A 24,252-nucleotide genomic window follows, 5' to 3' on the forward strand; every position below is an offset into this window, starting at 1 on the left:
GGGCGGCGCGCTCAGGCGGCGCGGCGGCGGCGACGACGGCGGCTAGCCCCCCGCCGCCCGCTGCCCATGCCCTGTGCCCACGAGGCCTGCATAGCCAAACATTAGCATCAAATTACATCAAATTTACTCCGAAAAAGGCGTAACCGCTTGTGAAAGTGGTCATTTACAAGTCCAAGGACGTGTTTGTAGGCGTGGTCTTGTCGTGGTAGCACAGTGCTACCACACGGTAGAAACTGAGAATTAAGATTTCGAAGAACAGATGATTAACTTAGACGAATTGTCCTATCGTCGACTGAAACCAATTACCAAAATTGATGATTAATTTAGTTTTCTGTACTATTGGCACGAAAAGTAAATAGAACGCACACGTGGCTTAAATATTTTTGAGAAGAGTGCTCCACGGGGCTGCCTAAAATGGCTGAGTACTAGGAGCTCAGTCGCAGTCTGCTACGCTTAGTACCTGTCAAGAGATAAGACATCTGCATGAATTACAAGCTTAGAAACCAAATTTTAAGCGAGGTTTCATGCATCATTTGTTTGTTTTTTTTGTGCATGCAGATAGACAGGACATACAAAATGCCACCCAGTGAAAGCAATCTTCCAGCTGTCCGCGATCTTTAATTAAAAAAAAAGACAGAAAAATAAATCCTCTGCTTCTAATTTACGGGCTAAATCAATACACACAACAGAGCTGCGTTAAAGGAAACAGCCCTGTCGTAGTGGCTAAGGGGTTCCGGCACTCGATTGCTGATCCCGAAGACACGGGTTTAATCCCGCCAATGCGTTCGCATTTCGAGAAGGCAAAAAACAAGTCGCCTGTGTACTGCGCCTTACAAAAGACCCTATAGGATGTACAATATTGTCTTTTAGCTCTCCGTAAGTTAAAGTACTGAGCTGCACTAAATGAAGATAGTCTAACGACATATCTCGAATTGCTGTACCAAAATATACCTTGCTGCATCACGTTCACTCACAGTGTGCATAAAAAAAAATCTGCAAGGAGCTTCCAGTAATGCGTTTGGACGAAGCCCTCAAAATCTCTTGCCTCCCTCACTCCTCTGTCCCTGTAGCTTGTCTTGGACTTGTTCCATTTCTGCAGAGGCTGCCCATAAGCGGAAGGAGTTATAATGTATCTTTAGTCTGAAGTCCAGAAAAAAAGGATGTGTGAAATACATTTGGAGCATTAAGGGATACAACGAAATGCTTTGAGTCCTTGTGGATATGTGCAACATGCTCTCTGTACACTTTACTGCGAAAGGCGCGGTCTCGTGGTTTGGTGGAAGATGGTCCCCGGAGATTTTGAGACGGTATAGTTTCAGTAATTATCACTTAAACCATCGATTGCAGTAAAAACCATGCGCAAAAATACAAAACTCTGACAGCAATACTACTCGACAACATTTATCAGATCTAATCGCCTCCACTCAGCAAGCTTCAATAGCTCTGTGGAAATTAAGAAATGGACATGGGCAGGGCCTTTAGTGCGAAGGGAGCATAACCGATGGTCGCTAAGGGTAAAAAAAAAGTTGTGGTTTAGCTGTGGTTAACCCTAGTTGAATTGCGAAAGCAACGGCGGAGGCTTCTCTTGCCTGCTACATTATTCTCCTATCACGCCCTATCAGAGTAAGGTGCTACATTATTGAGGACACTTAAGTTTACCCTTTAAGGGCATGACGCGAGAGCGTAAGCTACCAGCCCACATATAAAGTCACGCTTCAACCAAGCCGTATGAACGTGCCTGTGTGTTCGTAGTGGCAACGAAAATGCAGACGGCTCTGGCAGGCTGATTATGATATCACCCTCCCATATGAAAGGAGCGACCCGAGTTGGCAGCTCCTGCCCGTGTTAACGTTAATTCAAATGTCATGGCAGGCTGATTTTTTTTATGAGGAGACCATAGCTACGCCTCTTTACTGCGTAGCTGCGGCCACCCGAGGCTCACTTTGGCTGTCGGAGTATTGTCTTCGCAATAAAATTGGGTAGCAAGTGGTGGCAGAAGGTTAGATGGGCGGATGAGGTAAAGAAGTTCGCAGGGGTCAAGAAAGGCAGCTAGCGCAGGACCGGATTAGTTAAAGCAATATAGGAGAGGCATACGCCCTGCATTAGGTATAATCCAGCTGCTGCTGCTGCTGCTGCTGATGATGATGATGATGAGGATAATTTAAATTTATGTGGGATCGGGAGGCCAAACACCTCCTAGGAACGTTAGCGTTCGTAAATATATTTGCTCCCATCCTGCTCTGATCAAGATAACGCAATCAGCATTCGAAACAGCGAAGACGTGCTCACATCACGTGTTTGTGCAAATCTCGCTAAACGACGGCAGTAAATACCTATATAACATTTGGCAACTGTAACTTTGGCGACCATATTCTTCCTTTAGCTACATTTTCACACATTAATGCTACTTATTAGTGTGAACGACTGAAATATTAGCACTGGAAAAACTGCGAAATAAAATCGATAAGCGCTTCGTATCCCACCTAAAAACTATTACCATGGAGAGGATCGAGCACGCTCTAAAGAACGAAGGTGGCCTAAAGGCCACATTAAGGAAGCTAGGCATAGGGAAAAATCTGATGTGTGCGGTTGAGACAAGGCGGGCAGTGCCATTACTAAATTAAATATGATAGTAAAAGTAGGCGAGGAGTTTTACACTATCTATGCGGAAACCGGAGCAATCATGACGATAATGACAGAGGAGGTAGTGCAAAGGAACTCAAACCATGTCCGTGATGAGAGACGAAATGAAAAAAAAAAATACAGCCCGAGAAGCGACACAAAAGAACAAAGCCATTAGTAGGGATCAGATAACTGCAGATGCCTTAAAAGACGGTGGGGATATTGTGCTAGAAAAACCACCCACGCTGCATACGCTATATCTCATGACCTCGAAAGTACCGGAATCTTGGAAGAACGCTAATAATATCTTAACCTGAGAGAAAGGGGACACCGAAGATTTGAAACATTACACACACATCAACTCACTGCTCTTTTCTTGCAGGGTATCTACTATGGTACTGGCTATCGGAATAATAACAACCTTATATATATTGAGTCAACCAAAATACCGCATTCCGTAAGGGCTATTCGACTATAGACCAGAGTAGCACTTTCAATCAGGCGATTGACAAATGCGCAGAACACATCTGACCCCTATATTAGCATTGATAGATTGCGAGAGAGCATCTGGTTTGGTTTGGTTTGTGGGGTTTAACGTCCCAAAGCAACTCAGGCTATGAGAGACGCCGTAGTGGAGGACTCCGGAAATTTCGACCACCTGGGGTTCTTTAACGTGCACTGACATCGCGAGAGAGAATCTGACTATGTTGAAACGTTGGCTGTGATGCACCGTGTAGACACTGAACCAAAGTATTGAAGAAGTGAAGCTTATGGGGCCAGTTGCTGTGCGGTTGCAGGAAAAATAAACGGAAAAGGACGCTTCCCTTAAAAGGGTGAATGCACAAGGCGACGCTGGAAACAACTGCATTTTGCTCGGTGAAAATTGTCACAACAGAGCCGGGCGCATGTGGTCGTAAGAATCGAAAAAAAAAAAAATTAAGACGCCAGCAGCAATAAAAACAACAAAAAAGACCTATGATTGTGGAGGAGCTATCTTGTATGCGACAATAAATGTTTTCTTCATGCAATTTTACTAACTTGCTGTAAACCTGACGGAGCTGTTGCTGACGCATTCAGTTTATAACTCTTCATTTGGAATGTTTCTAAGATTTCTCTTTCAGTGCTGCTTTTCAGCAGCCTATAATTTTGGCGATATACAAGAAAGAAGTACAGTCTTTATAATGGTGGCATTGTTTTGGCAAGTTGAATGTGTTATATGGGTGGATCGATGCGGGAAGCTGTCTTAAACGCTTTTAATACTTGGGGCAGTCTAGCCTGTATAGGGATTTGCACATGACAAAGGAAGAGAGTATACAACACCATTGTATATTTGGTGAACACACTGTGGTGATTCATATTGCGTTTACTTTTTGTGCTCTTATTCATGGCGATACGGGAACACAGCGACAACAGTTTGTGGGTTCTGAAAAGACATCGTATACACATTATTTCATGGCAACCTTTTCAATGTTATGCGAGACTTTTTGGATGTGAATTACAGAAAGTCACGTTTCTTTGTCGACGTATCTTCGTTGTGGGGCATATGCTAACTTATGCTTACTAAACAATGTTTCAGCACCAAAACCCTTGACCCGTTCTGTGGAACCCGTTATCCGTAGGCGGCTGAGCTTTCCTAGATAAGGTTTCTGCATATTGCGCGCGCGGCTTTTCCGCACGGGTTTACCTTGCGGACGGCAAAGACAAATTCAATATCTAACGTCGTACTGTGTACACCTCCATCTTGTGAACGCATCCTTTTAGGCTGGATTTTAGCATCATTACGGAACGACGGTGGAAGATATCTGTAGCGGCTACACAGATTTTAGAAGCCTTCATAACAAAAGAGATTCCACTGAAAAAGGGTGTAAGACAGAGAGATACGAATCTCCATCGTGTGTTTACAAGAGGTGTTTATTGATCTGCAGTGGGAAGAGCTCGGTATAAAGGTTAATGGAGAACACAGCAATAACCTACAATTCTTTGATGTCATTACCTTAGCACGTAACTCAAGGGAAGACTCGCGAATCATAGTTGGTGACTTACAAAGGCCAACCAGCACGGTGGCTCTAAACATTATATGCAGACAACTAGAGCAATGTTCAACAGCATCAGAAGGGAGCAGAAGTTTACAATAGGTAGCGATGCGCATGAAGAGGTAAGGGAATTCATCTGCTTAGGGGGAGTGGCATCACAATCGGGCGACGATAGTTAAATAATTAGAAATGAATGATTAGATATATCATAGCTATATCTTACCTGTACTCATTATAGGGGCAGAAACGTGAGAGATAGAGAAAACTGCTTTGGGTAATTTCAGGATGACGCAGCGAGCTATGGAAAGGAAGGCGAATGATATATGGTTAAGTGGACGGCACTGCATTTCTTTAACTGCATTGACATCGCACAGCACACGGACGCCTTGCTTTCGCGTCCATAAAAAAATGGCCGCCGCAGCCAGGATTCGATTCCGCTTCCTTGGACACAGCAGTCTAGGGCCCTAACCAACGCACCGCACCGCACCGCCATGGCGGGGCTGGAGCTAATGTGGCTTTAAGATGGAACAAAACCGGCTTAAGTTGGGGACTATGAAAGACGTCTTTGTCCTGCAGTTTGCATAGTCCGGCTGGTTGTGGCGATGAATATTATTTTAAGAGTATGATTAATGCGTAAGCATTGTATGGCTATGTTTGCGGTTTCGTGTCAACACGAGCTTGTCCGCACGATTACATCCGAAATAATGAGTTTATAAGAAAAAACATGGTTGCATGAGATAGAGCATAAAAAATTTCGTGTGGATAATGGGGAGGTGAATGTGGGTTAATTATTAATAAATAGAGCTAATAAAGTCAATCAGACGTTGAAATAGCCGAGAGGGGTAATGTCGACGTCCAAGTGAGGTCACGTGGTACTCGACTTTCACTGATGTAGGCCTATTTTCCGGTGGCGGGAAATTTGAAATGTTTGAACGTGAACGAGCTTAGGAAAGGGCGTAATTGGCGTGCACAAATGCGTGGGAATGATTAGAAAGTATGCAAAGAGAGGTAATAAATTGCAGTATGAACAATTCCGAGAGCAGGACAGATCCTGCAGTGCAGAAATGCGAAATCCTGAGCGTTACTGCGGCACACGATACATCGCCTGCCCCTTGTCGAACACAACCAAAAGCGTTCCTTTGAACGCATCAAAGTTCACCGGCGTTCTGTAATTGGTTTATAGGAAAGGAAAGGCGCAGTAGCTGTCACTCGCGGAATCCCGCTGACGCATCTCGTGAACAACACAGCAACGCTCAGGCTTACGCATTTCTCCAGGGCACATTCTGAAGTGCTTTCGGAAACTTCTTGTAAATATGAGCTGGGGCTGTAGTAGAACCATTGTCTGTGGAAATTAACAGCAAGTACACAACAAATTGTGCTTATAAAAACAAAATCAGCTGTATAAAGGTTATTCCCAAATTATGCTCAAGTTATTCAACGGCAAGTTATTCTCAAGCAATGAAAAGAAAGGCGAAAAGAAAGGGAATAAAATTACGTACCTAATCTCATCATTCTCAGTCACATGCTGTCTGTTTGCAACGCTGCATCTATTTGGCTATATGCATTGTCCACATGTAAAACTTTTTCTTTTCTTTCAGGAGGACCACGTGGAGGGATTGGATCGCATGTTTTAACACCAAGAAGAACTCTACCACTTCTAAGCATATCTACATTAACACAAAAATATTTTCCCTCATTCTTTTCAGTTATGTACATAGGGTACTTTTGAGATGCAATGAGGCGTCCGTGTGCTGTGCGATGTCAGCGCACGTTAAAGATCCCCAGGTGGTCGAAATTACTCCGTAGCCCTCCACTACGGCTCCTCTTTCTCTTTCCACTTTCACTCCCATCTTCTTCCCTTCCCTTACGGCGCGGTTGCGGTGTCCACAGAAAACAAGTGAGACAGTTACCACGCCTTTCCCTTCCTATAAATAAATCAGTTTTAATCAGTTTTTGAGATGCAATGTACTTAAGCGATTAAGATACACTCTCCACACATGACGGGAAAATTCCAACCTAAGAAAGAATGATGTTCATTTACCAGCAGGTGTGCATACATAGTGTACAATTAGGCAGACTGGGCTAAACACACAAGAAGAGGATAATGTAGATATTCATGATGAACAAGGTGCATGAATCTCTTGGCGATCTCACTTTCGCTGCTTAGTCTATGTACATGTAACATTAGGAGACAGGAAAACAGGAAAGTGGAACGTTCGAGTGTTATGCCTGATGTGAAAACTGTTCGCTCGTTGATGCTTGGCATTTGAAGGCATGCCGCATTTTGTGTTTATCAGAAGCAATTTGAAGAGCGTACTTCTTGTGCATCGGATACGCGCTTTATTAGATAAGCCGTTATGTCAAAAATAAGGACGAGGTTTATCAGTCTTGTGACGTACGTTATAAATATAGTTAAAGGGAAAGAACTAGGGAAGACATTGGTTGTACAATAAATTCGACATGACACTCAAATAAGAATCGCTGCAAGGTGTATGCACACGTTGTGTTCGGCCTTTTGACATAGATCTGATATAGACTGAACCGTAGATTTGAACTGTAAGATGCATTTCTGCTTTCTGGTGTCTACTGAGTTTTCTCACTTGGTACTAATTTTTCAGTATTGGTCGCCTTATTGACTGTTATGATATAAGAATGCCTTGTACGTTAGCCTTAATCGCGGTGTTCACATCACCAGCTTTCTGCTATTCATGCCGTTGACCTCTCTAGAAACGGCACGCGCACGACAAGGAGTCGGGTAGGGTGTGTTCAGTCCCAGTGGCGGATGTTGTTGCTACAGACGGATAATTCGTGGCCAAAAATTTAACGTATTTAATTATATATAGAGAGGAATGGGAATATAAAGAAGTGACCCAATTTTGAAAGAAATTTGAAAATTACAAATGAATATTCGGATAACAGTGATGCACCTCGAGACAAATAAACAGGGATTCTGGCTGTTCAACAAAGTTCTTTATAAAGAAGCGAATGCATAACTTGACTTTACAAATAAGTAAGGGCTAACGTTTGTTTATCAATAATTATAACTTGAGGGGTGTCAACATGCAAACGTGGTAGATGTAGCGCGTGAGATAGAACGTAATATTTTTTGAAGGTCATAACCTGACACAAAGTAGATAGGCGTCGTCGCCATCACGTAATGAGTCTAAAAACAGTACCATTCACAAGTAGGAATACGGTTTTTTAAGCCGTGTTGTCTTCTGGGATTGATTATATTCTTTTACTACGCATACTAAACTATTCTGCTTTAAAAGCAAATATACATGTACACTGTGTCATTGGGATGCGCAGAAGATAATTACAAACATTGTTGACCGGCTTATATGTCGTAGTTTGAAGTCCGCAAGGACATTGCGTGTCAGCACGATGTAGCAGCGCCTCTGGCAAATGCACACATCAGTCTAGGACTGTTTCATCAGTCAAAAGTATTTTGAGAAATGCTTTCAAATCTTTCGACCAAACCAAAGATCAAGTTATCTGCCACATACATCATCCTGACCCATTAATATGTGCCGCCCTTTTACAGACGTTGAGCAAAGGCTTCACGGTCCGCATCGGCTTGTTGCACTATTCAACAGTTTTGTTTTGTTAGCAATGCGATAATATGAAACCCTGGGTTATAAGACGCTGTGTAGCTTACAATGCTCTTAAACCAAATCGCCCCAATAATTTCGCTACAATTTGACAAAGATGTACTACTGATAGCATCGCCAATCTGCCCGTCTCTGCAGCTAACACTAGCCGGCAGCTCATACTGGCTTGATAGGCAACAGGGTTGTGAAGGGGAACTGGTTTACTAGTTCATACCGTGTTGAATTAAGCTCGTATAGAGGTGTATACAACGTAGTGTGCCCTAATTGATGGAAAAAGAGGCAGTGTCGCATTGCTCGGTCATTACCTCAAGCGCAAGGCGACATGAGTCTCCAAAGGGGTACCTGCGCGGTCTCCTCGCCTTCTGTGACCCGACGGTCTCCCTAACCGATATTGTCATGCTGCCTGCGGTGTTTAATAAATCGTGTACGGCCCGATAACGAGTGTTTTCTGAAACAGACGTCGCCTTCGGGGACGCATACTGGTCCACTGAGGCACTGAGGTTTGCTAACACTTGTAAAGCAAGGCTTCGCAAACCACCGGATGCTCAGCTTGCGCTCCCGTGTGTCGCGGGTCGCTGCCCCGTCGTCCAACACCGACGAGGCGCAGGCGCGACACACTTCCAACACCGCCGAGCGGGATATCATCGCCAAGCGCATCGAAGCAACAACCTTCTACTCTGGCGAGACAAGCCCGTCCTCAACAGTCGTCACCGAAGCGTGGACATCTGGCGAGAGTCGGCGTCGCGGTGGTCACGCAGTGAAGAGGCAAAGAAGAAGAAGTCAACCTCCGCCGCCAAGAACGTTCCCCCTCTCGCCGCTCGCCACCGGGTAACTTGCCGCCTCTGAAGCGGCGACGAGCCTCAGAACGAAAGATGATTCGGTCTGGTCCTCACGCGACACCCTGTCCCCTTTTTCGCGCGACGAAAGGAGGAAGCTCGACCCGGTCTATCTGTGAGTGTCGTGTGGGGGCAACTTATTCACTCACCGTGGCGGGGTTGAGCGGATGTGCTGCAGCCTCGACGTCGTTGGTGGCGGTAACCCTGCTGCGCCAACATCGATTGACGCCGCGCGCAGCCCCCTTCCCTCGCCAACATGGCGCCGATATCGATCGCGTCTCCGACAGGAGAAAGGGGAAGCAGCCGTGGAAAGGGGATGTCTCAGGAAAACCCTCCTCCTTCTCTTATTCCGTTTGCGCTGCTCCCGTTTTCCCGCTTGCCTTCCCGCTTTTCTTACCCTCCGCCAGACATCGTGGTTCGCTGTGCACGGCCAGCGCCGGTGGTCGCCATAGCTGACCTGCAAGGTGAATTTGACGACGAGCGGCGCCATCCTACGGCTGTCAAGTGAACGCAGGCGACATCCTCGCCCTTTGGATACTTAGAATGGATGTGGCGCCATGTACGAACATGGGGAATATCAAGTTAGACGACAGCTTCTGTCCTGAATGACTTGAAGCGTGTTTGTACATTCTTTTTGAACCATTGATGGTGTAAGTTTTTTCAGTTGAAAATATATTTAAAGCAGCTCACCTACGTTTGAAGTTCAGTCCCGTTAAAGGAGTGCGCGCCCAGAGGTTCTGCACGTCTTATGCGCCGAACAGCAGAGTGTGAAATGGAGGGGACAGACGTTGCAGCAACCAGCACCAGAGGCTTTTGTCATAAATTAGTAGCTATCTTTGGATCCTCCAGGTCGGCATGTTTATATGCCTCAGATGTCATCTCAGCGACATATGAAGGAGGGATCTTCGCTGCCGCGTTTGCGTGTTTGACAGTAGCCTCCTTTGCACTTTCAAAGTATAAGGGGATATGGCTCGGCATGTGGCCATCATAGTAGGAACAGTGTCCTTCAATGCTCATGATGGTCATGAAACTCCCACCGAAGTTTTGTTCGTGGAAAAAAGCGGCCGTGAGCAGTTTGCCGCCCTGGTGGCGTGCGGTGAAGCTTTATCCTAAGGTCTTCCTTTCACACATCTGCTGTTATTGATTACTTGTTTTGTTTTGTGCGAAATCGAATTCGAGGTCCTGTATTCGCTTTACATCCGTAACCGTAGTCAACATAACGCTTCTACGAAAAAGGTGCTACCGGGAGAGCCACAACTGCCTCCTTACCCCCGATCGTTTTTCTGCTGCGTGGTGATTTGTTATGTTTATACAAGGGCATTAAAACATCGTCGAAGGGAGTGATGTGGTGATAACAACAACATACTAGTGACCGCAGAGCAGTGCACGGTAAGGCAAAAGCTGTGTGTTAGCTGAAAACGCTCACTGGGTTCGTACTGCGCTTGGGCTGCTCGCCCGGCTTGCGCATGTTGTCTCCCGACCTGTATACAGGTTTAACAGTACACCGTTTCATCGTCAAGCACGCTGACCATTAGCCAGCGTGGAATTCTACTATATGGTTAAAACTAACCATCTATCACTGTAGTACACGAACGCGCTAGTGTCGCACGGGTAGTTGCTCAGCGCGGCATTCAAGCGCTGGCCTTTACGAAGTACCGTACATTCGAACGAACTTGCGATACTTGTACAGAAGAAACTGTTTTTACTTATTCATTTAATGTGTTCGGTATTGTGAGTTTTGGTGGCTATAGTTTTACCATTTTGACGACAGGATTCCGCTAGTATCTGATTACGAAGATGACTGCGTAATTTACCGTAACATTATTAATGACAGTGACCGCCAATTCCTACAATCTGACCTGAACGCAGTAAGCTCATGGTGCTCATCCTGGTTAATGACTTTAAACGTTTCTAAAACTAAACTTATATCTTTCACCCGTCGTACCGCTCGCATTTCAACCACTTACATGCTCAATGACAATGCTGTTGAACTAACAAACACTTGCAAATACCTTGGCGTGCACCTTCAGTTTGATCTAACATGGCATCACCATATCGACCTCACCCTAGCTGCTGCTAACCGTTCACTTGGTCTTCTTAAACGTACTCTCAAACACGCTCCTATCCATGTTAAAAAACTTGCTTATATCACTTCTAATACGCCCTAAAATTGAATATGCTGCGGCTATTTGGGACCCTGATCAAGCCTATTTTATCACCAACATCGAATCCTTGCAGAACCATGCTGTGCGTTTTATTTTTTCAGACTACTCACCTTTCACTAGCGTCACATCATTAAAACAACGTGCTGAACTGGAAGACTTATCATGTCGTCGTAAACACGCTCGGTTAACACTTTTCCATAAGCTTTATCACCATCCACTACTGCGCATTGATTTGTTTCAGTCACCTGATGTCATTTTTCCACGACTTGATCATGCCTTCAAAGTTAAACGCGCAAAGTGTCATTTATCATCTTATGCCAATTCGTTCATACCTCGCACTATCATTGAATGGAATAACTTGCCATCGCACATCGCTACAGAAACTAACGTAAAAAAATTCGAAGAGCTACTTTGCTGTGACGGAAATGTGTAGAATATTTGGTGTTGTTTTTCTTTCCTCTTTTGATGTTGTATTTAATGGTTGTTATTGTAATTGTTGCTGATTGCATCGTGTTTTTTTACAATTGTATCCCCCCCCCCCTCCCCCATGTAATACCCACCTTTGGAGGGCCTTTAGGGGTAACCTGAATAAATAAATAAATAAATAAATAAATAAATAAATAAATAAATAAATAAATAAATAAATAAATAAATAAATAAATAAATAAATAAATAAATAAATAAATAAATAAATAAAAAGCGAAATGCTACAAATTGGTGCAGCTAAATTATCCGACCCCAATTTAATAAAGTTCAATAAGGGGAAGTTTTGGGCCAGTTGGTACGACATTGTTGTGGGGAAAAGCAGCCATCATCCAGGCTGCGACCAGCATTAGCATTTCCGGTCTCCGAAGCCAGATAAAGGCGCCAAACTTCCTAATCACCGCAGAGAATGCGCAGGCTGCTACGCTTTGCTGAACAAGGGCACCATATCGAAAGGGGAAAACCTGGGCTCGAAAGAGAAATTTTTGAAGCGGCATATATAAGCAAGCTTGGATCCGACGCGTGTGTAAGTGAGCCATCGGTGGCTCTTTTCGATAAAGAGAGCCTGTTTTATCAATTAGTGACGCACATGTTTTCGGGCTTTTCTGTAGTCTTTCATGATTGTCTGACCTACCCTTGAGGAGTGATAGCGTTTTGGCTTGATATTTTCTTTGTAATGCGCAGATGACACTTTTGCTTCTCAGCGTTTTTTTTCCCAATGCACCTCAGTTTCTAGTTTACCGCTCGTCCTGTTCACTTACTGTCCTTTGTCGAGTCTGAAATCAAGGTTCCTTTTCCCTACACCAATCTAATAACATCTTTCTGATTTTTGACGTGCTTAGGTAGGCATCGGAGCACTGTATAACCATGGTGTTTATTACATATCAGTTAAGTTATTTTCTCCAACTTATCCGTCGCTCGGTGTACATGCACAAAATAAAGCAAGCAAGAGCCTCATGCAGAATGAACAATGTGTTCACATACTCTCACATAGCTTTGACGGCAGCTCAGGAGTGGGGAAACGGCGAATGATTTCTAAAGAGTCACTTCCTTAGCTGTCTAGAGCCCGGAAAGAGACACACACTGAGACGCCAATGGCATCCAAGGGCTTGCGGCCGTCGAGGAAGTGTGTGCCGGCCACTTTCGGCTGTGCTCTTTTGTAAACTCACCAAAACATCATCCAGACAGAATGCCAAAAGCAACTACAACTATCTGGAAAAATATGCAGCAGTGGGGTGTGGCCTTGATCACTCACGATAATTCTGGAGTCTGGTAGCACCTTCCGTCACAATGTGACGAAGCTGCGTACTGGCATGTTTTGAGCGTGAAAGAACTGCACAACGCTCCGCGGCAGTATAATATAAAAGGCACAAAGAGAAACTCTAAAATATCCATCCGCAGACACATTCTTCACCTACGCCTGTTTCATAAGGTTTGCTATAACAATTCGCTTCTTAAGAGCAGACTACTATCTGCTCCTACATATATTTCAGGCCGCACTGACCATACTGACAAAGTAGGCTTTCCATCATGTCACACTAAATACTGTTTTTAGTATTTTGTCCACAACACCTGTGATACTTGAAACCATCTTCCCAGGCAAGTAGACGGCATTACCAACTTTAATATTTTAAGGGCTACCGCATGTTTTTTATCTTTCTAAATATTTGTCATTTGTATTTGCATCTGCTTTCAGTGTTCCTGTTTCTCACAATAAATGTTTTTGTGCCTCCTTAGAGTTAAATTCTTTTCTTGCTGTGCTATGTGATGCAACGTACTTCACCTCACTCCCTTTGCAATGCCTTCGGGTCCTGAGCGTATTTAATAAAACAAAAATAAAACTGTCGATGTTTTGCCTCAGCTGGGTAGGCGTTACTTGTGCAGTCTCTGTTATTGCCTTGAATTTTACCCGGGATGAAAGAAATGTAGGCGACATTTAAGGAGGGACAAAGTGTGGAAACACCTTGGCGATGGCCGAGGACGTAGTTCTGTCAGCAATAATTATCGCGGGAGGCCTTCGAATATTTTCGCAAAAGCGTTTTCGTGCAGCTTTTCAAGCACAACTTGCTCATTCGCTATCAACTTATCGTACCGGACTATGATTATCATGCCAAAAGATTTCTCACAAACGCGCACGTTTGGGGAGACAAACAAGAGGTCATGTTCTTTTCGGCGAATGGCGTGTATTCATTTCGGTCGTAGTTCGGCATTGAACGTGAAACAAGAAATCAACACCTTTTCTTCGTTGCTCCCAGAGCAGCAGCGGCAGACCATCACACAACCAGCTGACGGCGTCGTCCACATGCTTTACGACAACTAGCGCATTCGCATACTTCGACACTGTGCCGCCAATTAAACCAGCACGAAAGAAAAACGCCACAACAGCACCCCGCAATGCATTGATTTCCACGAAGTTGGACGGCCGCACACTATGCCGGCCGCAAAAAAAAAACGTGGATGGATCCACGGTGGCGCAGTGGCTAATATACCAGAATATACCAGACTACTTTACAGGAGTACCCCGGTTAGAAGAACCCAACCACCGGCGGCTACGTTTCGATGGAGGAGAAACGGAGAGGTGCCCGTGTGCTGTGCGATGTCAGCGCACGTTGTAAATCCCCTCGTGGTCGAAATTACTTGGTAGCCCTCCACTACGGCACCTCTTTCTCTTGCCTTTCACTCCAACCTCCCTCCCTTTTCCTTACGGCTCGGTTCAGGTGTCCATGGAACATGCGTGATGGACTGTGCGTTTCCTTTCCTGTAAATCAGTTTAATTAATGGTTGTAATATAAGAGCATCCCCTTTGAAACGGGGTAGCGGCAGTTTCCATCATGAATTTTTCTTTATATATTGAATCTTGTTATAAATCCGTCGACCATTTCGTAATTTCAGAAACGAAGTGGCGTCCGTGTGCTGTGCGATGTCAGCGCACGTTAAAGATCCCCAGGTGGTCGAAATTACTCCGTAGCCCTCCACTACGGCTCCTCTTTCTCTCTTTCCACTTTCACTCCCACCTTCCTCCCTTCCCCTACGGCGCTGTTCAGGTGTCCACAGAATCAAGTGTGACAGATACTGCGCCTTTACCTTCCTGTGAACCAATTATTATCCATAGTGGCACAGTGGTTAATATACCAGACTACTGTACAGCAGTACCCCGGTTAGAACCCAACCACCGGCGGCTACGTTTCGATGGAGTGAGTGAGTGAAAACTTTATTGAATATTTTAAGGGTTTCGCGGTTGTGAAGTCTCCGTCGTCTTCTCTGGCGCTGGCGACTTGAGGCTTCTCGTCAGCAAGGGTGGGCCCCTATTCCAAGGCTCCACTGAGTCGTGCTGCATCAGTCGCGTGCTGCACTAAGGCCCTTTGGGTCGCGAGCTCGCCGCTGGTGAGCCGACTCTCCCATTGCTCCGCACTCGGGTCTTCGTGTTGGTGGAATGCTTTGTTGCGTTCGCATTCCCACGTGATATGATAAAGTGTAGGTGTGGCATCGCACCAAGGGCAGGTGGCTCTGTATTGTGTCGGGAACATTTTATTAAGTATGTGTAGGTTAGGAAAGGAGTTGGTCTGTAATCTGCGCCAGCCGGTCGCTTCCTCCTTTGTTAGGGCTTTGTGTGGTGGTGGATATCTAATTCTAGCTCCCCTATGCAAGTGCAAGATATCTGCGTATCCCCCTCGCAAGCCTGTAGGCGGAGCTCCGGAGCATTTGACTGCCCTGCTCGGAATGCGTAACCTCGAGCTAGGTTGTCTGCTCTTTCGTTCCCCCCTATGCCTGTGTGGCCCGGGATCCAGATTAGGTTATGCCTGGGTTTCTCCTCGGCGGAGGTTGCCCCGCTGAGTATTTTAAGGGCTGTTCTGCTGATCCTGCCCCTCGTGTAGTTCCTGCACGTCTCCTTCGAGTCCGTCAGTATATTGAGAGATCGGCCCGTTCTGTAGCCTTCTGCTGCCGCCAGCGCGACGGCAATTTCTTCGGCCTCCGCTGTGCCGGCGACCTTTGCCGTGGCACACGTTTCATGTTTCCTTCCTTGTTTACCACTACCGTCGCGGCTACGCGTTCTCTCTCGCGCGGATATACGGCAGCGTCCGTGTATACGGTGTTGTCTAACTGGGCTAGCGTTCTCTCAACGCACTCGGCCCTCGCTTTTCGTCTGTTTTCGTGAAGATTGGGGTCCATGTTTTTCGGCAATGGTCCCACGTTAATGGTTTTCCTAAGGTGGTCCGGTACGTCCGCGTATCTGTCTACCAGTCCGCTCGTGTCCCGACCCAACCTTCTTAGGAGCGCTCGTCCCGTGGGGGTGCCTCTGAGTCTCGTGATTTGCGTTCCCAGCAGAGCTTCGGCGAGCTCGCTGAAGGTGTTGCTGATGCCTAGCTGGAGCAACTTTTCGTTCGACGTGTGCTTGGGTAGGTGCAGAGCAGTCCTGTACGCCTTCCTGAGAATGATGTCGGCTTGCTCTCTTTCCGCCTTGGTCGTCGCGTGGTACGGCAGGGAGTACGTGACTCGGCTGACAATTAGGCTGTTAACTAGCTTGAGAGTGTCTTCTTCTCTCATTCCATATCTCTTTTGGGAGACTGTTGATCAGAAATGGAGAGGTGCCCGTGTGCTGTGCGATGTCAGCGCATGTTGTAAATCCCCTCGTGGTCGAAATTACTTGGTAGCCCTCCACTACGGCACCTCTTTCTCTCGCCTTTCACTCCAACCTCCCTCCCTTTTCCTTACGGCTCGGTTCAGGTGTCCATGGAACATGCGTGATGGACTGTGCGTTTCCTTTCCTGTAAATCAGTTTAATTAATGGTTCTAATATAATAGCATCCCCTTTTGAAACGGGGTAGAGGCAGTTTCCATCAAGATTTTTTTTCTTTATATATTGAATCTTGTTATAAATCTGTCGACCATTTCGTCATTTCAGTCACTAAATTTTGATTTCTACCCTTCTAACTTGAGGCCATCTTTGTGCTTGTCAGCCACCAATCGTCCAATCGCTTTTTGCTAATTTGGGCCGCAGATTCATTCACCTGACCACTCGTGTAACTCCAGGGCCTCAGAGAGAGTGACTGCTCCTGCATCGACATCTGAACGAATACCATCACATTCGAGTATAAGATGTTCAATTGTTTCTGCGAATTTACCACTCACTGCACATGGGTAATCCTCTTTATTAAATATATTTTTGTAGTTTCGTGTTCTAAGGCACCCAGATCGATCTTCAAAAAGTAGGGCACTGCCTCTTGAGTTATCAAAGAAAGATTTGGTTTTGATCCGCCATTTATAGTTTCAATATATTTCTAAACTCTGCTGTTTTTCCATAGAATTTATCCAATTTTTACCTTCTGTGTCTTTTACCTGTTATTGTTAACGCTCTTTATTTCTCCATCCCTGTGCCTTGCATGCTTATCGGTCAATTTCACACTTTTTTCGGTCATTTTGAGCCAACAATATTAAGGTATAGGTATTTAAATACCTTAACAACCAACTTGTTACTACCCATTTTCCTCCAGGCGTTCCTCATATAATATTCTACTCTGAGCTTCCCGTGCTACGAAATATTCCCAGCCCATATCTGCCTGTGTATCTTCGTTTGTCGTTTTGCCGTGGGCACCTAGTGCTAATCGTCCAACAGATTTTTAATTTGTTTCTAACCTCGACTGTGCCTCAGCCTTTAAGCTCGAAACAACATTCCCGGAAGTAATTAAGCCCTGGCATTTTCGCTTAATTGGCACGATAATTCCATTTAAAATACCCCTACGTACCTGATACCCATTGTAACTTCACAATAGGGGACCCAAGCATCGCAGTGTGGCGCTGCGGGCGCAAACAAACAGCGCAGACAGGCCGACGTGCTCTCGTACTGATTTGTGTGCGTCTGCTTAGACTGCACATGAAGTAAACTCGTTCCGCACGCGCGCGTGCGCTCACTCGCTTGTGTGGCCGCTGTGAAATATTTACTTGGTGTGCGCTCTCTTGGTTTAGAGAACTGTTGTTTTGCGCCCCGATCTCGTCAGCGAATGTTTTTGTGAGGGAATAATCGCGTGCTATACGACGTGAGAATTAAAAGGACTCTTGAACGAATCTGCTGCACGAATGCGTTTCGCTTTTTCGTACTTGCTAGGCTCGCTGTGCTTGCTTCCGCCATGTTGTTGTCCTCGTTGCATTTGTCTGTCCCTTTCTGCTTTTTTTTTCCGCTGTGCTTTACTCGCGTTGGCTCCAGGTTGCTGACCCGAACGTCCGTGATTGGCTGTGGGCGCTTTCTGATATGGACGACACACGAAAACGCATTTTGTCATGTCGTTGCACGTGAATGCACACAGGTGGCTGATATTTGAAGTACCGTTCTTACCGTTTCTCCAGATAAGAATGCACTGGCCTGAGAAAATTTGACGTATGTTACCGCCTGAGTTCGCGCCGTATGAACAATTCATATTGGAAGGGCACAGCGCGAAAAGACACGGGACGAAAGGAAGAAGACGTACACACGAACGCTTTCGTCCCGTGTCTTTTCGCGTTGTGCCCTTCCAATATGAATCGATACCAACTCGTCCAATTGTCTACCCTTCTCCGTATGAACAACTCAGGAGGCGGCGTCACAATTCGATCGCGTCAGCAGAAAACTTCCCAGTAGTTCTCGGGGGAAGGCTTGGACCAGATTGACTGATAAATTCGACTGCCTGTGAGTTCGCGCCCCCTGAACCATCTAGGACTCTGCGGTATAATGCCGCGTGTCGATGAGCGTCAGTATAACAGTGCGCCCATTTTTGTTTACTGATACGGAGCCCTCAAAATTGGCTTTGCCCGCCCACTACAGTCGTTTTTGGGTCGTTAATGTTAAAAACTACTCCCATGACATTGCTTTCATACGGGTAATGCGGTTGTAAACTCGATAGTTGCGCTTCTTGGTACCCCATGTGTTGGACAGAATTTTGCATATATGGCGCCCGCCATTTTCGACTTTGATCTTGCACGTGCTGCTGGTTTACAGAGGCCGAGTAAGTGTAAACTGCATAGTGGAGGACTGCCGGCGTGCTCTTTCGTGTTGCCGGGGGAGGTGTATCATTCCATGTACTTCCCAGTTACAACTACAGAGTCGTGATCTACTGCATTCATATTTTACTTGCATATACAATTCGTGTCATCTGCCTAGAGTTTCAGTGCATAACACACAAGCCTGTAGGCGAATGCGTCATCCGAGGAAAGCAAGATGCAAGGGAAGCAAGCAAGGCGCATCCCCGTTTTAGGTAGCTGCGGCACCGTTTCAAGCACCACGAAACTGCCCACCGAAGAACATGTTCGGCGCGCAGTTATGCCGCAGGGCGTCTGCTGTACGCGCCGTGGTCGAGAGGAGACAAGCGCAACGGGCGCGAGCAGCACGCGAAGAGAGGAAGCACGGTCAGTCAAGGAGGCCCGGCGGCATCGCTACTGACGAACGCTGATGAATTTTACCGCTGAAGGAGGAGTACGCGCTGCAGTCGCGCAGGCAAACTTGAGATTGGGTTTCCTACGCTGCATTTTTCATTATCTCAGCATCTTCTCGTCCTTTCGAGATAACAAACTCTTCGTGTTTTTCCATGTATGTCAGTCTTTCTTACCATACGCCCAACTATTTATATTCTGTCACTCTGGGTATTTCATGACCTTGTATGTAGAGGGCAGGTGAAGAAGTTTCAGGTTTAGACAAGCTTAAAATGGGCAAATGTGAGAAACCTGTGTGTAAAAATGCGAAATTGTTTTGTCTTAGCATTGGAATTATCTATGTAATCGCAGAATAAGGTGACGTGGGCGTTCAGACTTCTTCGGAGTGCACCGGACCGGGCTGGCGCCCCAACAATGACGTCATGTAAGACGGCGCTCCGTTTCAAGTGAAGAAAGGGTTATCTGAGGAGCGAAAACCAACGCCAGCTGCGGTATAACTTATATCGAGGTGTTTTGCAGCATTAGATAACGAGCGGCAGCATGTGGGCGGAGCGAGAAGAAATAAAAGGTTCGGCAACAATGACGTCATTGCTAATTTCTCCTCACTGCACCGGCGCATTGAGGTGAAGACAACTTTTAATCGGTGATAAAATCATCATTTTAAATGATAGCAGAAAATCACTTCGCATGCTTCACTTGCAAGTTTTGTAAATTCAAATCGCTGTTCGTCGTCCCATTAAATGTCAAAAAAGCACATCAGCTTCCCTTAAAACATCTGATGAGTTGAACTGTTGAATTATTGAAAATCAAGCCTAGAATATCCCCTTCGTCTCCACAAGAAGCTAGAGTTTTCAAGCCTTCCTAGATACCTGGCGACAGAACAATAACGTCTTCATGCATCAAACAGGAGAGGCGGTACTCTACGAACTTTCCGCGTAATATGTACGAAAGATTAAATCCCAGATTACTTTCCTTTGTTCCCTATTTAGGCCTTCAACTAGCCCCAGCGCGCTGTGCAGCCGGTCTGGGCAGTGTGCCAAGCTCTCCCATAGAGTGAGGGAGTTGTTTCATGACCATAAGACGGTGTTAAAGAACTCTGGTAGGAGTGAAATTGTTAGTCGTCTTTCCTGGTGATACCTCCCCTCCCCCCTCTCCCCAGGGTCAGGGTCATCTTACTTAAGCCGGAGAGGAGAAGCCAGTCAGTACACCGCGAAAGTGCGATACAGCGCTGCGAAAGAAGCCGTTTAAACGGACACGGAAGATCAACTAATACTGACCGGTGTCTCTGAAAGAGGCAAATTTGAGGAGAGTTCGTAAGCAAGAAAAGGTCGAAATTTAAAACATGGTATCGGCATCGCCGTCTGTTCGTGGAACCAAAGTACTGTGACGTAAGAACATGTCTTTCCGCGCTGATCTCACGGGGAAAGCTACACCTTTACTCACTTTCAAGCAGTGACACAATGCCTTGCAGCTTGACGTCATCAGTTAGAGTTAGGGGGGGGGGGGGGGGGGAGGGTGATAAATATTCGATCTTTATTTGGAAATTTCTCTGCAAGAAATGTGTCTTTCGCTACGAAACTAACATCGAGCAGGCGGAAAGTGATAAACATGTAATTTGTAATGACCAGAAATCTAGTCGCCTGCGCCCTCAGTCTGCCTTTCAAGAAAGCTTAAAGAACATGACAGCGCAAGCTAGCAGTGGTGCTTTGTTAAACGCGCGTTGAAAAGTGGTTCTTCCAACGAGAAAGAAAAGGTTTGTGCATGCTGTGGTTTGTCAGCTTCGCTCACAGTTGGTTCACAGATTAGCTCGAGGTTATGTCAGCCGAGCAATGAGTAAGGTTGATTCCCCCAATTTCTCGAGAGATGCACTTATCTAATTTCATGACTACACTAATCACTTTAAACTAGACAGGCGGATATATCCTCCACCAGACAAGCAACTTTACAAAAGGCAGGAAGTAATCTGGCGTCGGCTCCAGACGCGTGCCTTCTTCAGCCCATCTAAATTATCGCACATGTACCCATCACAATGCAATCCAAATTGTAAACACTGCGGCGAAATAGCTGGGTACGATCATATAATATGGAGCTGCAAAAAAGCGCCGCCACCGGCGGACCTACCACCAGTCCCTTCTCTAGAGCGGTAGGAGGCCATACTGGTCAGCTCAGACCCGTTGACGCAAGTACGGGTTACTGAGTGGGCTCAAAAGGTAGCCGAGAGTAACGGACTTGAGGCCATCTAAGTGTAGTGCCCACAAATCGCTCATTGCTGATAATAAATGTTTTCCAATCCAATCTAAATCGCTGCTTCGGTGCGAGTGCTAGAGGTTTTGCATTGCTGCAAATTGGGAATACGTACAAACTTACATAAAAGCTATCGGTCGACTGCCTTTCTAATTGCATTCAAAATTTTCAAACTTAGAAAACTTCACTGAGTATTTTGTTCTTATTAAATTCTTTTTTGTCGTCTTCATTCCTGTACTCTTTCTTCTTCTCTATTTCACTGAAACCTTTTCTTTACTTAGTCATCGATTTATCACACAACGCCCCCTCATTAGGTTACGTTTACTTTATTTAGTATTTTTGGCTGTCTTCAGCGAGCCTTGGCAAGACCTCTTTCGTGGGTATATGCCATGTACCAAGCAACAGCAACAACAACAAACTACTCAGGGATTGTTGTTGGCGAAATTATGCTTGCTTGTTTCCCCAGGGGGCTTTTTAATACATTGGCACTTAGTTCGTTTTCCATATTATTTGAGTTTCTTTTCTGGGTAATGCCATTTTTACAAGGATTTAAATACAGACGATGTATAGCCAGTTTCACCCCGCGCGATTCACTTAACCGACTGCTGGCAACTGCGGCGTTCCTAATAGCGCACAACGTTCATTTGTTCGCAAATAACGTCCCAAAGAATGAACAATATTGTTACGGGAAATATTCACAGTACGGCAGTTGTCCACACCACTGAGGATGATCACAGCACAGTACAGCACTCGCACAGCACTCGTATGCGTCGTCTTCTTCTGGGAGTCTGTCGCACTTCTTTTTCGTCAGCACGGCCAGCGAATACTGCGAATACAATATCTATAAAAATTATTCATGTCGACAATCGATCGCCTAGATAATTAGTTCATCAAGGAATAAAGCAATCTATGGAGTCACTCGGGTACTCTACTTAGACTGCTTTACGGCAGGTGCCCCGACAAGAATGGAAAAAGAAAGATTGGTGGTCGCTCGCGGGTAAAAAAAGAAGACTGGAAAGTCTTCCGTTGACCGCCATAGTCGTCAGCAGTTGTTCAATAGGTAAGTAGCTTTTTACAAAATCTTGCGCATCCAGCTCTCTCTTTGATTTAGTTCGAGAGAGGACAGCCAATAGTACCCTCGACTTGCGTTGTGCTCTTTACCACTGGTCCACTGTGGAAAGTGCCATGAAGACTTTCCCTGTGGATAGGGACATAAAGGTATATTACTTGTGCTAGGAAATTCGACTAATCGCTGATGTGCCAGGAGGGCTTCAATGAACCAGCCGAAACACAAGCGCTATGCAAGAAAATTATCGGGGGCACCTAATCTCCGCCTTTAAGGGTGGATGGATGGATGGAATATAGGAGCGTCCCCTTTGAAACGGGGTGGTAGCAGTAGCTATCATGCTCATTTTTCTCCATATATCTTAATTATTGATTTAGAATGGTTAACTAAACCATCATTCTATTTATTAAATTTTTGTTCCTACATTACTAACATTATGTCACTTCTCTGCTTTTAAGCCACCAATCTTCCAGTCGTTTTTTGCTAGTTTCCACCGCCGGTTTATTCACCCGGCCACTGTTATCTCTAAACAGCAGAGCTTCAGGAACAGTGATTGCGCCTGCATCAACTTCCGGACGGATACCATTACATTCGAGTTTAATATGGTCAATTGTTTCACTGGAGTTTCCACATATAGCACATGCGTCATCTCCATTGTTAAATTTCTTTTTGTAGCCGCGTGTTCTAAGGCACCCTGATCTAGCTTCAAAAAGTAGGGCACTGCCTCTTGAGTTATCAAAGAAATCTTCCTTCCTGATCTGCATTTTCAACTTTCGGTATAATTCCACACTCTGCTTCTTTTCCATCGAATTTATCCAATTTTTACCTTCTGTGTTTTTAACCTGTTGCTTAATGCTCTTTATTTCTCCGGGTATGACGCGTATACCAGCTCCCATGTTGGTAGCTCTGCTAAACGTAACGTCAGTCAACCCTGCAGGGCGTTCAGTCAGTGCACGGTCATATCAGCCGCCAGCTACCACTTTTCAGCATCATGGTCGGGATTTTTCGCTCGCAACGTCAGCGCAGGCGTCGGCGCCGGATTTTTGGTGAACGGGGCCTCTAACGGTATCGTTTTGATAAACCAGTTAAAACACAAGCGCTATGAAAAAAAAGTGGGTACCAGTCGCAAGTGAGTGCCGTTCTGCTTGAATTTTGGCGGAATTATGGGAATGCGGCTGCGGTGATCACCCTCACAGAATGAACTGTCTGCGGTAATACTCAGGATTTGGTTCATCTCTTGGAAGCCTGTAGTGGCGGCCTTCCGATAGACGTGGGTGGTATCTGGGCTGGGTTCTAAAGCACATACAACTCTCACCTTTTGGGGCTACGAAAGTCGGAAACAAAAAATGTGGCACAGGTACCCCAAATATTGAGCAAAAGTAATTTGATGTCGCATGTTACGTACATATTTGATTACTATCAATCCCGAATGGAAGTTGCCGCCCCCCCCCCCAAAAAAAAAAAAAAAAAAAAAAAAAACACGGTGACCACGTGCTGGCTGGTAACGCTTTTTTGCGGGTTCTGAACGAGGACGTCGACAGGGGAAATCTTTGAATTCCGCAGCTTAATCTTGGAGGGGAGATTGTGCTTAGTATTGTCGCGAATGCTTGGTAGATGTATGCGAAAGAGACGTCTCATCACTTCAACAGATGTTAAAAACAGCTATCCTGTAAGCACATTGATCTTCAACACGTTCGCTTTCCACATGTCTAAATGTCAATACATTGGCCTGCTATCGTCGTAACAAGAAAAGTAATGGGATGTTATTCGACAAATATTGCGATATTAGAC

The 24,252-nt window shown here is 45.5% G+C and overlaps 1 protein-coding gene across 1 annotated transcript in view; it reads left to right on the top strand.

The window, feature by feature from the left end:
• Window positions 1-8,807: 8,807 nt before the first annotated feature.
• Window positions 8,808-24,252, top strand: part of LOC146189920 (uncharacterized) — a 35,995-nt gene continuing 20,550 nt past the window's right edge. Inside the window, exon 1 of the mRNA XM_084605381.1 lies at window positions 8,808-9,094. Within this exon, the coding sequence (XP_084461507.1) occupies window positions 8,808-9,094 (287 nt within the window). The remainder of the gene's footprint in view (window positions 9,095-24,252) is intronic.

This window comes from Amblyomma maculatum, chromosome 5, assembly GCF_055883805.1.
Source record: "Amblyomma maculatum isolate TAMU_Amacu chromosome 5, ASM5588380v1, whole genome shotgun sequence".
Lineage (NCBI taxonomy): Eukaryota > Metazoa > Arthropoda > Arachnida > Ixodida > Ixodidae > Amblyomma > Amblyomma maculatum.